A 14,273-nucleotide genomic window follows, 5' to 3' on the forward strand; every position below is an offset into this window, starting at 1 on the left:
TGGACGTCGCCGCTTAAACTTCCTAATGACGGAAGCTCTGGACCTATCAAAAATGCCCTAAGATTGGACTGGGCTCTCTCACAATATCAGATCCCTTAATCTCTTAGGGTGCTAAATCTGGCAAAGGAAATCACCCTCTTGATTTAAGCTCCCTTCCTGCTGAAATGCCGTTCCCGTCCAGAAGTCCCGTCTTCCTTGCTGACGTGATGTGATTTTCAAGCCCCAGCATGCTTCGGTGTCATTTGACCGCGCGAGCCACGAGAGAAGATCTTTCTCGTCAGAATAAATGCAGGGAGGCATATGTGCTGTCTGGGACTTCAGCTCACTGCCTCCTAAATGAGCTGTGGCCCTCAGCACCCCTCACTTTCTAATGGATGTGCGGTCTTGCCTTCTCTGCTGCCGTGTATATTCTGCGGGTGCACGGACTTGAGGCCAGCAAGATGGAAGGGAAGAAATAGAGAGAGGCAAAAATCAGGAAATTCCAACCTTCAGAGGAGTAATAACACTTTGGCTTAAATTGCCCAAGAATCGCCTACCCGTGCACATTGGCTGATGTAAACTTAATGAAAATACACTTGTGGCTTCCCAAATTACAGACTAAATCTTGTTCTATTAAATATAACTATAACAGAAATCTCTGGGTAATAGCAAAGTGATTTCCAGGCCTAAGCTGAATAGAATGGCCTGTTTATTGCAAACAGTATCCAATAGTACTTTAAATTTCAACATAATATAAAATCGTTTAGATGATTCTCTTTGTTTTTAAGCAAGATTTAACATATACTTCGTAAAAGCATGTAGTCGTTCCCTCAAAATATAGCACTAATGGGGACGATCGTGCCATGTTATTGTTTCAGAGGCTCTTTTAAGTTTTTGGTGGGTTTTTTTTTTTTTTTAATTAAAGGGGAAAAAAAAAATCTTACATTTCTAATATTTCCAAAAGATGTATCTGAGGAGTGATTAGCAAGTGATTATCAAGACTGGTTAATATATCCTCTAAATTCTTCTTTACATCTTTCCAGGCGGCTCTCTTTATTCCTAAATGTAAGTGTGTTATAGGAACTCTGGCCTTTGGTACATACACCAACCCTGACCTTGAGCCATATGCCTTGTCTTTTTTGTGATCAGATACCCAGTACCTCCAAGATACCATGAACCACGTCTTGAGCTGTGTCAAGAAGGAGAAGGAACGGACGGCAGCCTTCCAAGCCCTGGGGCTCCTTTCTGTGGCTGTGAGATCTGAGTTCAAGGTCTATTTGCCTCGTGTGCTGGACATCATCCGAGCAGCCCTACCCCCAAAGGACTTTGCCCATAAGTAAGTGTCTCTATTAGGATTTCACCCTCCGCCCCATTTGGTTGGGGAGGAAGGATGCTCTATCCCAGTTTCCATGGAGCCCAAGCCCATTCTCTGCATCATTAACCACCAGGGTGTAGCAAGTCATACAAAGAACAACCCTTCCTCAGTTGAGTTCCAACCTTTTTCAAACTAAGTGATATACGTGTGTGTGTGTGTGTGTGTGTGTGTGTGTGTGTGTGTGTGCATATGTATATATGTACGTATAAGTAGATTGGCCTGGTGAAGGGATAAGCCTCCCCATTCTAGAGCCCAGCCTTCTCGTTGCGGGGAGAATTTCTTTCCGCCCGGTGGCTGTGCTGTGCACCCTGGTCCCTGATGTACACATTGTTCAGTTCGCTTCCTAAATAGGTACCTTGGCCAGCACCGCGCTAAGCCACATGGTGCCTTTTGTGCCAATTCAGGAAAGGGGCCCCTTCCTCAAGACACGTGACTGCCATCTGCTGGGCTGTTGTAGATTCAAATGTGTGGTGACTAGGGTGTGGTGGGCCCCCTAGAATTGGGCAGGAGATGACCGGCACACCAGCGAGTCGTGGCCCTGCCTGGGTAACCTGCCCTCCTCGCCCCAAGGCGATTTTGAGGTGGGGCATCACAGAATGTCATTGTGTCTCAAGTGGCCACTCACTCACTCTTTCGGTCCTCTGCAGGAGACAGAAGGCAATGCAGGTGGATGCCACAGTGTTCACCTGCATCAGCATGCTGGCCCGGGCAATGGGGCCAGGCATCCAGCAGGATATCAAGGAGCTGCTGGAGCCCATGCTGGCAGTGGGACTGAGGTGGGTGTCGGAAACCTGAGCTCCCGTCTCGGGGAGTATGAGACTCGAACCGCGGTTTCGGGGTGGTGCTGAAAGCGAGGCGTGGGTGTGTGCGTGTGAGATTGGGTAGGCGGGAGAGCTCGCGCTAAACACGGGCTAGTTTTGAATCCTGGTTTCATCTCTAGTTAGCTGTGTGATCCTGACCCGGTTACTTAACTTCTCCGAGCCTCCATTTTCTCACCTGAAAAGCAGGCACAGTAGCAGCTCCTGTTGTCTAGGGTTGTCATGGAGGTTAAGTGAAGGAGTTCATGAAATAGCCACTCGGCACACGACTTTGTGTATAAGAAGTGCCCGACCGATGTTTGCAGCTATTTATGTTATCATTGGGAAATGGCCTGGCTTTCCTTGCATTACTTCTCTTTCTCTGTAAAATAAGGACGATGCTCTCAGTTTGCTTCCCAGACTTTTAATCGAGACTTGGTCTTCTGCAGTACCTAAATTATATTAAGCAAGTTCCTCTCTGGCAAAGACCAGAAATTCGTAGATTGATCTGAAACCTCTGACCAGGCCAACAGAGTTCCGGTCATTTATCCTAGTTTGTAGTATCCTTTCTACTTTAAAGACCAAGCGGTGATGGGCCTAACCCCCTGCTGGACGAGAAGGGCTGTTTCTTCTCAAGGACAGACAGATGTCTTGTCCAGCGCCATACACGCCTGGCTTCCTTCCCCTCAGCCCTGCCCTCACTGCTGTGCTGTACGACCTGAGCCGTCAGATTCCACAGCTGAAGAAGGACATCCAGGATGGGCTACTGAAGATGCTGTCCCTGGTCCTTATGCACAAACCCCTCCGGCACCCGGGCATGCCCAAGGGCCTGGCCCATCAGCTGGCTTCCCCTGGCCTCACAGCCCTCCCTGAGGCCAGCGACGTGGGCAGCATTACTCTTGCCCTGCGAACTCTCGGCAGCTTTGAGTTTGAAGGTAAGAAATTGCCCCAGCTCTTACCAAGACACGGAGTGTTGCTGGGAACCCCGAGGAAAGAACAAGGGCGCCTAGCATTGCCGGGTCTTGGCTGGGGATCTGGAGACCAGGTAGCTGATCGGGTAGCGGCTCAGCCTTCTGGGCTCTTTGCATGCTTTGTTAATTCGTTCTCTTTGTTTCTCTGTCCCACCCTGAGTTTGGGGGCAGATGGTGTTCAGGGATATTCTGCATTGATCCAAGGAATGAATGCTTCAGAGAGACGAGAAAGTCAGAGATGGAGCCCCACCCCATCCCCCCACATCCATGAAGCGGAGATGGCGTTTAATGCTTTAAAATGTCTAAGCCAGAGGCTTTAAGGTGTTTCCGTTCCTACGGCAGTATGATTTTCAGCTGTGGCGTCCTGTGTAGTTCGGTTTAGAGTTCTAAGCTGCAGATAAACCCACATTAATGCCCCTAGGGGGATCTGTTTCAGGAGAGAAAAAGGGATACTTTTGAAATTTAAGATCACGTAGGTGGTATTGCTCAAGACTACAGGGAAACAAGCAAGTACAAAAAGCCTAGATGTGCGGTCTGAATGCTTACAGCCATCTGTGGTTTCCCTCCTGTAGCTCCTTCACTTGCCTTGATTAACACCCAGCTTAATATATTTCTAATGAATAGAAAGTAGCTATATTTACACCCAGCCGACATCAGACTCTCTTTTGCTATTCAAATCTGGGAACTAAAATAGACAAGGTAAATTTGATCAAGAATTGTTTTACTCTCTGGGAACATAAAGAAAGGTTTGGGTCAGAATAAAACGAAATAATTCATCCTTTGAAGGGAATAAAGAAAAGATTAGGATGGGGGGGTGGGGGGGGAATGCCCTTTTTCTGTCTCCCAGCTCCTCTGCTTCCCTTCTGCCTCTGCTGATTCGAAACCCACTTGTTACCTTCTTAAGAGAAGAGTTCTGGGTCAATATCTTGTTGAAAACTGAATTCATCGCCATGAAATGAAAAACGCAGCCAGCAAGTTGTGGGCCTACCGTCCAGAGCAGCGGTGTTTATTTTGTCTTCTCTCTGCCTTTGTATCCAGGCCACTCTCTGACCCAGTTTGTCCGCCACTGTGCGGATCATTTCCTAAACAGCGAGCACAAGGAGATCCGCATGGAAGCCGCCCGCACCTGCTCCCGCCTGCTCACGCCCTCCGTCCACCTCATCAGCGGCCACGCGCACGTCGTTAGCCAGACTGCGGTGCAAGTGGTGGCAGACGTGCTCAGCAAACTGCTCGTGGTCGGGATCACAGATCCTGGTAAGGTTCATGAGACAGGAGCGGTCTGGGGGAGTTTGGACGCTCGGGGCACCGGGAATTAGCCAGTTTCATGGCGTGCCCTCAGGGAGGTGATGGCCGGCTCTTTCTCTGCCAAAGCGTTAGGCTTGGCTACTCCAGCCAGGTGGCGTAAAACGATCTGTCTTTAATCCTGTTGTCTTTGCTCCTGTGAGCAAAGAATGACAGGTTAGACGAGAGAAGGGTAAGTGGCAGCCTCTCACGAGGCCGGGGGCAGTGTGGGCGGAAACTGGGAAAGGACCAGAGGATGACGGCATCGAAGAGGCATTCAAAGGCTCGATTGCTCTTGCAGACCCCGACATCCGCTACTGCGTCTTGGCATCTCTGGATGAGCGCTTTGATGCACACCTGGCCCAGGCAGAGAACTTGCAGGCCCTGTTTGTGGCCCTGAACGACCAGGTGTTTGAGATCCGGGAGCTGGCCATCTGCACGGTGGGCCGGCTCAGTAGCATGAACCCGGCCTTCGTCATGCCCTTCCTGCGCAAGATGCTCATCCAGGTAATGGGGTGACCGTCACACCTAGTGGCAGTCTGGAAGGGACTGTCATTGTGAGAGCCATTTGGAGAAAGAGAGATGAGGACAAGGAAGGGGAGAAAGATCACGATGCCTGGTAAAAGCCACATTTGGCTCCGAGAGTCCCTGTTTTCCCAGCTCGGCAGTTACAGTTCAGGGCTGATCGCCTCATGAGCCTCTTCCCCCCAGCGGCACGACTCCAGGGGCCTCTTATCCCCGGCGAACCTCGTCTGCAGGCAGCTCTTTTCTTCTTCCTGGCAAGTCACCGGAGATCCCGCTTCTTGGCACGTTTGGCTCAGTCTGCTGTCGATGGTGTCAGTTTTGCTAACGCCTCTCTGTCCTCCTGCTCTCCTGCTCCCACCAGGTCAGGCACAGAGACCCAGGATGTGAGCTTGAACTCACAACCCCGAGGTCAAGAGTCGCATGCTCCACCAACTGAGCCAGCCTGGTGCCCCAGGATTTGCAATTCCTGCTAAAACCTGACTCCTCAGTTTTTGTCTCCACCTAGCCGCATAAACTCTCTGGCCTCCTGGTCAGGGGTCCGTGGTCCAGTCCTTCTTGCCTTGAGTGATTTCCACCCACCTCTTCCGGGTCTCAGTGTGGCTCACCCAGTCCTTTCCCGCCCCCTGACTCCGCCTTGTCCCTACGTCCCCCTCTGCTTCCTGAATCTCCCATGGTTTCTTTCGAAACAGATACTTTTCCTAACGCGTAAAAACTTAAACGCAGAAAAACCATTGACGTGTAACTTTCATCCGAGACAAATGTCACGTATTCACAGTCTGTCCTAGCTAAAGTGAGTGTAAGTTATATCAGTCAACAAATTAGAGGATTATATTATGTTGGCACTTCTGTTTGTATTTTTATTTTTATTTAAATTCAAGTTAGATAACATAAAATGTAGGATTGGTTTCAGGAGCAGAACCCGACACTCAGTGCTCATCCCAAGAAGTGCCCTCCTTAGTGCCCATCACCCATTTAGCCCAACCCCCTACCACCTCCCCTCCAGCATTTAAGAGTTCTCTGCATGTAAGAGTCTCTTATGGTTTCCCTCCCTCTCTGTATTGATCTTAATTTTCCTTCCCTTCCCTTCCCTTATGTTCATCCACATATAAGTGAAATCATATATTTGTCTTCCTGTGACTGACTTATTTCACTTAGCATAACACATTCTAGTTCCATCCATGTTGTCGCAAATGGCAAGATGTCATTCTTTTTGATTGTCGAGTAGCATTCCAGTGCGTGTGTGTGTGTGCATGTGCACGCGCTCACACATTCTCCCCATTTTCTTTATCCATTCATCACTCGATGGACATTTGGGCTTTTTTCGTACTTTGGCTGTTATTGATAGTGCTGCTATAAACATCGGGGTGCGTGTGCCCCTTTGCATCAGCATCTTTGTATCCTTTGGATAAATACCTAGTAGTGCAATTGCTGGGTCGCAGGGTAGTTCTATTTTTAACTTTTTGAGGTACCTCCATACTGTTTTCCAGAGTTGCTGCACCAGTTTGTGTTCCCACCAACAGTGCAAAAGGGTTCCCCTTTCTCCGGATCCTCGCCAACATCTGTTGTTTCCTGAGTTGTTAATGTTAGCCATTCTGACGAGTGTGAGGTGGTATCTCGTTGTGGTTTTGATTTCCCTGATGATGAGTAATGTTGAGCATCTTTTCAATTGTCTGTTGGCCATCTGGATGTCTTTGGACAAGTGTCTGTTCATGTCTTCTGCCCATTTCTTCACTGGATTATTTGTTTTTTGGGCGTTGAGTATAAGTTCTTTATCGATTTTGGATAATAGCCCTTTGTCTGATACGGCATTTGCAAATATCTTCTCCCATTCCATCCGTTGCCTTTTAGTTTTGTTGACTGTTTCCTTCACCGTGCAGAAGCTTTTTATCTTGATGAGGTCCCAATAGTTCATTTTTGCTTTTATTTCCCTTGCCTCTGGACACATGTCTAGTAAGTAGTTGCTGCAGCCAAAGTCAAAGAGGTTGCTGCCTATTTTCTCCTGTAGGATGTTTATGGTTTCTTATGTCACATTTAGGTCTTTCATCCATTTTGAGTTTGTGTGTCTGGTGTAAGAAAGTGGTCCAGGTTCATTCTTCTGCATGTCGTCGTCCGGTTTTCCCAGCACCGTTTACTGAAGAGACGGTCTGTTTTCCACTGGATACTGTTTCCTGCTTTGTTGAAGATTAGTTGGCCATACATTTGTGGGTCCATATCTGGGTTCTGTATTCTGTTCCACTGATCTGTGTGTCTCTTTGTGTGCCAGTACCATACTGTCTCGATGATTACGGCTTTGTAAAGCCCCTCGAAGTCCGGGGTTGTGATGCCTCCAGCTTTGGTTTTCTTTTTCAACGTTACTTTGGCTGTTCGGAGTCTTTTGTGGTTCCATACAAATTTTAGGATTGTTGGTTCTAGTTCTGTGAAAAATGCTGGTATTATTTTGATAGGAATTGTGTTAAATATGTAGATTGCTTTCAGTAGCATACGCATCTCAACAATATTTGTTTTTCCAGTCCGTGAGCATGGAATGCGTTTTCATTTCTTTGCGTCTTCTTCAGTTTCTTTCATAAGCTTTCTATAGTTTTCAGCATACAGACCTTTTACCTCCTTGGTTATTCCTAGGTATCTTAACGGTATTTTTGGTGCTATTGTAAATGGGATCGATTCCTGGATTTCTTTTTCTGCTGCTTTGTTGTGTTGTATAGAAGTGCAACCAATTTCTGTACGTTGGTTTTTATATGCTGCGACTTTGCTGAATTCACGTATCAGTTCTAGTAGTATTTTGGTAGAATCTTTTGGGTTTTCCACGTTAGGGTATCATGCCATCTGCGAAGAGTGAAAGTTTGACTTCTTCTTCGGCAATTTGTATGCCTTTTATTTTCTTTTTGTTGTCTGATTGCTGAGGCTAGGGCTTCTGGCACGGTGTTGAACAACAGTGGTGAGAGTGGACATCCCTGTCGTGTTCCTGACCTTAGTGGGAGAGCTCTCAGTTTTTCCCCATTGAGGATGATATTAGCTGTGAGTCTTTCATATATGGCTTTTATGATGACTTATGTTCCTTCGACCCCTACTTTCTTAAGGGTTTTTATCAAGAAAGGGTGCTATACTTTGTCAAATGCCTTTTCTGCATCTATTGAAAAGATCATATGGTTCTTATCCTTTCTTTTATTAACATGGTGTATCACATTGATTGATTTATGAGTATTAAAGCAGTCCTGTAGCCCAGGAATAAATCCCACTTAATCATGGTAAATAGTTCTTTTAATGTACTGTTGAATTCGATTTACTAATATCTTGTTGAGAATTTTTTCATCCATGTTCATCAGGGATATTGGCCTGTAATTCTCCTTTTCAGTGAGGTCTCTGGCTTTGGAATCAAGGTAATGCTGGCTTCATAGAATAAGTTAGGAAGCTTTCCTTCCATTTCTATTTTTTGGGACAGTTTGAGAAGAGTAGGTATTAACTCTGCCTTAAATGTCTGGTAGAATTCCCCTGAGAAGCCATCTGGCCCAGGACTCTTGTTTCTTGGGAGATTTTTGATAACTGATTCCATTTCTTTGCTGGTTATGGGCCTGTTCAAATTTTCTGTTTCTTCCTGTTTGAGTCTTGGTAGTGTGTGAGTGTTAAGGAATTTGTCCCTCCCTTCCAGATTGTCCAGTTTGTTGGCATATAGTTTTTTGTAATATTCTCTTATAATTGTTTGTATTTCTGTGGTGTCGGTTGTGATCTCTCCTCTTTCATTCGTGATTTTATTTATCTAATTGGGTCCTCTTTTTTGAGAAGTCTCACTAGGAGGTTATCAGTTTTGTTTATTCTTTCAAAAAACCAGGTTTTAGTTCCGTTGATCTGTTCTACTGTGGTTTTTTGTTTCTATTATCACTTACTGCTCTCATTTTTATTATTTTTCTTCTGCTGCTGGCTTTGGGCTTTATTTGCTGCTCCTTTTCTAGCTCCTTTAGGTGTAAGGTCAGGCTGTGTATTTGGGACCTTTCTTGCTTTTGAGATAGGTCTGAATGGCAATGTATTTCCTTCCCTCTTAGGGCTGCCTTTGCTGCATCCCAAAGGGTTTGGACTGTCGTGTTTTCATTTTCATTTGCTTCCATGTATTTTGTAATTTCATCTTTAACTTCCTGGTTAACCCATTCTTTAGTAGGATGTTCTTTAACCTCCATGTATTTGAGGGCTTTCCAAATTTTTCCTGGTGGTTGATTTCAAGTTTCATAGTGTTGTGATGTGAAAATTTGCATGGTGTGATCTCAGTCTTCTTGTACCTCTTGAGGGCTGATTTGTGACCTAGTATGTGATCTATTCTGGAGAATGTTCCATGTGTACTCGAGAAGAATGTGTATTCTGCTGCTTTAGGACAAAATGTTCTGAATATGAGTCCGTCTGGTCCAGTGTGTCATTCAAAGCCATTGTTTCCTTGTTGATTCTCTGCTTGGTTGACTTGTCCACTGCTGTAAGTAGGGTATTAAAGACTTCTATAATGGTATGATTATTAATGAGTTTGTTTACGTCTGTGATTAATTGATTTATATGTTTGGGTGCTTCCAAGTTGGCGACATAAATATTTACAATTGTTAGATCTTCTTGATGGATAGATCCCTTAATTATGATAATAATGCCCTTGTTCATCTCTTGTTACAGTCTTTGTTTTAAAATATGGTTTGTCTGCTGTAAGTATGGCTACTTTGGCTTTCTTTTGACTTCCGTTAGTCTGGTAGATGGTTCTTCATGCCCTCACTTTCAATCTGCAGGTGTCCTTAGGTCTCAAATGAGACATAGGGTAGCAGAATGGATTAAAAAAACAAGATCCATCAATATGCTGCCGGCACTTCTGTGTTTAGCCTAATGGTTTATTTCTTCAACTGCTGCCCTGTGTGAGGAGTGTCCATCACTTTAAGTCTTTTTAAAATACCTAAGGTTTTACGGGGCACCTGGGTGGCTCAGTTGGTTAAGCGTCCAATTTCAGCTCAGGCCATGATCTTGCGGTTCGTGGGTTCGAGCCCCATGTCAGGCTCTGTACTGACAGCTCAGAGCCTGGATCCTGCTTCAGATTCTGTCTCTCTCTCTGTCCCTCTTCCACTCATGCTCTCTGTCTCTCAAAATAAGTTAAAATAAACATTAAAAAAATATACCTGGGGCGCCTGGGTGGCTCAGTCGGTTAAGTGTCTGACTTCAGCTCAGGTCATGATCTCACAGTCTGTGAGTTCGAGCCCTGCGTCGGGCTCTGTGCTGACAGCTCAGAGCCTGGAGTCTGCTTTGGATTCTGTGTCTCCCTCTGTCTCTGCCACTCCCCTGCTCGCACTCTGTCTCTCTCTCAAAAATAAACATTTTAAAAAAATTATATATATATATATATCTGTATATACACACACATATATGTGTGTATATACACACACATATACACATATATATATACACATATATATATACAGATATTTATATATATATGTGTGTGTATATATATATATACATATATATATATATATATATATATATATATATATATATATATATACATATATATAAAATCTCTAAGGTTTGGGGAAGGAAAAGAAATCATTATTGAACCTACCAGCCCAAATCCTGCTAAAGAAGCTTGAAACAGAAATATCTCCTAATGAGAATATTACTGAGCTCAGCCCTGGTAACACCAAAATTTCTAATTGTTTTCAAATGCATATACAGACCTTCCCAAGGTGAATTGGACATTTTCATGCCTTGATAATAAGGGACATTACCTAAATGTGCTTTGTCCTTTTTCTGATGCCTTGATCACCAGAGAGGGCGCTGGGTATTGTTGTGGGGGCACAGCAATGCTCTCTGGCTCTGGAAATGAATCGGGGATCTTTGAAGTGGCCCTTGCCGCCCCCGAGAGTTGTGCTCTCCTCACGGGCACTCATTTTCTCCCCGCCTGCGTCTCCTTGCTCACGTGGGTCCTTTCTCAGCATCCCTGTCCATCCCCTCTCACGGCTGTCTGCTGTGACAGGGGAAAAACAGGCTGCCAGGGGGATCCAGAAAGTCAGGATCATTAAATCAATAACCGGAGACAAGATATAATGTGAAATTGTAGACTCCTCCTCTGGGTAGCTGAGTTAACATGCACTGTTCTCATGGTTCAGAGATTTCCTTCTGGCAACTTCAGCTCACCAGAAGTCTGTCTATATTAAGTTGTTTCTATGAAGTCACTATGAGTAGAACGTGCTGATTTGCAGGTGTTTTAAGGATGTCAGAACAAACATGTTATTTCTGTTCATAAAGGTCCAAGGGGAATCTATTGATATAATCCCTCACTGTTGGGGTTTAGATGTGCCTGAAACCACTACTGAGTATTAATATTTCTTTCAACATCATAGCTATTCTGACTGTTCTTGGATTCTTTTGTCATTAGTTATAAGCCCTCTTAGTGATTTGCTGTCTGGATGGAGATTTTTCTCAAAAGAGAGCCCTTCCTTCATACCTTATTTCTCTCTCTCTCTCTCTCTTTTTGTTTTAATGTTTATTTATTTTTGAGGGAGAGGGGGAAATAAAGTGTGAGCAGGGGAGGGACAGAGAGAAAAGGAGACCAGAGGATCACTGTAGGGCTCGAACCTACGAACTGCAAGATTATGACCTGAGCCAAAGTTGGATGCTCAACCACCTGAGTCACCCAGATGCCCCACTTCAATCCTTATTTCTGCAGACCCCTGCTCATACTGTCCCTGGTGGTTTTCTCAGTCTCCTGTGACTGTGCTGCACTGTCACAGCTCTGCTCGGGGACGATCGTGGGACCGTGGGAGCTGGGACTGGTTTCAGACCGTCTCTCTTCCCACCACTGCTGTGTCCCACTGTTTGCCTTTGTGGAATATCTAGCAGCCACTTGATCCGTAGTGGAGTTCTGGTTCCTTCCTCTGGTTCCCTGCCACCTTTCCCCTTTGACACACCGTTCCTCTCTAGAATTTCCTCTATCATACGAACCTTTCTTCCCTCCAGATTTTGACAGAGCTGGAGCACAGCGGCATTGGGAGAATCAAAGAACAGAGTGCCCGCATGCTGGGCCACTTGGTCTCCAATGCCCCCCGGCTCATCCGCCCCTACATGGAGCCCATTCTGAAGGTAACCCACAATAGCTAGAGAGACTGGCACTTTCTCTCCAGGTGATCTTATGTCAGCTCATTCGGGACGATGGGAGTGTTTCAGTAGAGAAGTTCTTTGGCCCCAGGCTCGGGGACGAGGGCCCCATCAGGCCCTTCTCAGCGAAAGAACTACAAAAATCCCACCAATTGCAGGAAAGGGCTCTCTTTATAAGAGATAAGAAATGATGGTTCCAGCACATCATCAAATGTGCCTGGAAAGAAGTAGGTAAATAGTGGCATAAAATTGTTCCTTCAAAATGAAGAAAAAATGAGCTTTAAAATCTGAATGCGTTTAGAGGCATGTGAAATCTTTCAGAACCTACGTGCATCTGGGCAGATGACCACACAGGTATCATTTGAGGAGGCATGGGAAACGTTTTTAAATCATGGCACTTCCCAGCTCTCTCGTATGTCAGACTGGGCTCAGAAAAGTTTTAGAATCCACATTCCAGAGAAATCCTGGATTTGTAAAGCCTAGAAGTAATTTATCTGTGACTGAGATGGTCTCTTGGGTGAATTTTACTTATGTAAAAGAAAGGTTCCTGGTAGATTCTGTCCTGCATTCATTTTCTCATACCTTCTTTTCATAGGCTTTAATACTGAAACTGAAAGATCCAGACCCTGATCCAAACCCAGGTGTGATCAATAATGTCTTGGCCACAATAGGAGAGTTGGCTCAGGTAAGGGGACAACCACTTTTTCCACAGGATGGAAAGAATGCTGTTTAGCCTCTGAGGAAATCAAAATAAGGCCGTAATTTCTAATCTTCTCTACCGCGGTCTTTTTCGTTTTGTAGGTCAGTGGCCTAGAAATGAGGAAATGGGTTGATGAACTCTTTATTATCATCATGGACATGCTCCAGGACTCCTCCCTGTTGGCCAAAAGGCAGGTGAGTACTGCTCTTTCTGGACTGAGCAGGACAGGCCCCTGGGAGGCCTGGGCCCTTGTCTCTCTTCGTCACTCACTGCCCCCAGCCAGTGCCCGACCAGAGCTCGGCACACAGTAGGTGCTCAGAAGCATCTGCTGAGTAAAGGGAAGGAAGATATGGAACCAGAATTCGTTGTCATCCTGACCTGGAGACAACTTTGAGGAAGTAGCAGCTCAAAGAAAAATCCAGATCATGTATCAGAGCCCCGGCCCCCAGAGGGAGAAGGAAAGCCTGGGCCTGTGGCTGGGGAAGCAAAAGCCACGCTTCAGCAGCCCCCACCCCCACCCCCACCCCCAGTCCTGGCTTCACTTTGGCCACTGAGGCCATTAGGTGACTAACATTAAGAACAGTCTTAATTTCCCTCGAAGTTCGATTTCTCCCATTAATCATTCAGGATGTGGAAGGACTGTGTGTTTCCTTTGAGGAAGATGGGGCTCTTCTGTATCCAGTGATTGTTGGCATCGGTTTGTGGCCTTGTTTTTATGCCCGAACTCTCAAGGATTTCTGTTGGCGGTTAACAGAACTCTACTGGAAACATTTTTTTCTTGGAAAAGCCTCTAATACTTCGCTGTAATTATTTAAGGAAGAGTACAGACCATGCTTTCTCCTACTGACTCGACCGACCACACGATCTGTTCCTTGTCCAGGTGGCTCTGTGGACCCTGGGACAGTTGGTGGCCAGCACTGGCTATGTGGTGGAGCCCTACAGGAAGTACCCCACTTTGCTTGAGGTCCTGCTGAATTTTCTGAAGACTGAGCAGAACCAGGGTACACGGAGAGAGGTAGGGCACGTGGCACACTCGGTCTTTAAAGATTTTGCTGGAAGAATGGAGAGAGATTGTGGCATTAACACGCTCTTGAGAGCATGTTGGTTAGACGTCCTGTCCTCCTGTTGCGTTCTCATAGCTGGCCGTTCAGGTATGAACTGGGTATCATGGAACATCGAGAGGAATACGCATCAAAGCTATGGTCATCGGATACTGTGATGAATGTTTTCTTCTTCCCCTCCCCCTCCCCACCCAGGCTATCCGTGTGTTAGGGCTTTTGGGGGCCCTGGATCCCTACAAGCACAAAGTGAACATTGGCATGATTGACCAGTCCCGCGACGCTTCTGCTGTTAGCCTGTCAGAATCCAAGTCAAGTCAGGATTCCTGTAAGTTGAGGGGACTGATGAGAGACTTATCACATCCTGCCTCACGAAGCGCTTGCCGGCTGTGTTTGGAAAGAGCCTTGGGCTGGTTAACAAATGACAGCACGTTGGCTCACTTCATGACTTTTGAGTGGAAAGTTGAGTTTTGTCTT

The 14,273-nt window shown here is 45.8% G+C and overlaps 1 protein-coding gene across 1 annotated transcript in view; it reads left to right on the forward strand.

Moving 5' to 3' along the window:
* The window catches only part of MTOR (mechanistic target of rapamycin kinase), a 132,877-nt gene that overhangs the window by 16,424 nt on the left and 102,180 nt on the right, over positions 1-14,273 (forward strand). Inside the window, exons 9-18 of the mRNA XM_019461370.2 lie at positions 1,129-1,315; positions 2,002-2,130; positions 2,842-3,086; positions 4,161-4,376; positions 4,705-4,910; positions 11,901-12,023; positions 12,634-12,723; positions 12,840-12,932; positions 13,619-13,753; positions 13,995-14,124. Coding sequence (XP_019316915.1) covers positions 1,129-1,315; positions 2,002-2,130; positions 2,842-3,086; positions 4,161-4,376; positions 4,705-4,910; positions 11,901-12,023; positions 12,634-12,723; positions 12,840-12,932; positions 13,619-13,753; positions 13,995-14,124 — 1,554 coding nt within the window. The remainder of the gene's footprint in view (positions 1-1,128; positions 1,316-2,001; positions 2,131-2,841; positions 3,087-4,160; positions 4,377-4,704; positions 4,911-11,900; positions 12,024-12,633; positions 12,724-12,839; positions 12,933-13,618; positions 13,754-13,994; positions 14,125-14,273) is intronic.

This window comes from Panthera pardus, unplaced genomic scaffold (assembly GCF_024362965.1).
Source record: "Panthera pardus isolate Hobbes unplaced genomic scaffold, ASM2436296v1 HiC_scaffold_11, whole genome shotgun sequence".
Classification (NCBI taxonomy): Eukaryota; Metazoa; Chordata; class Mammalia; order Carnivora; family Felidae; genus Panthera; species Panthera pardus.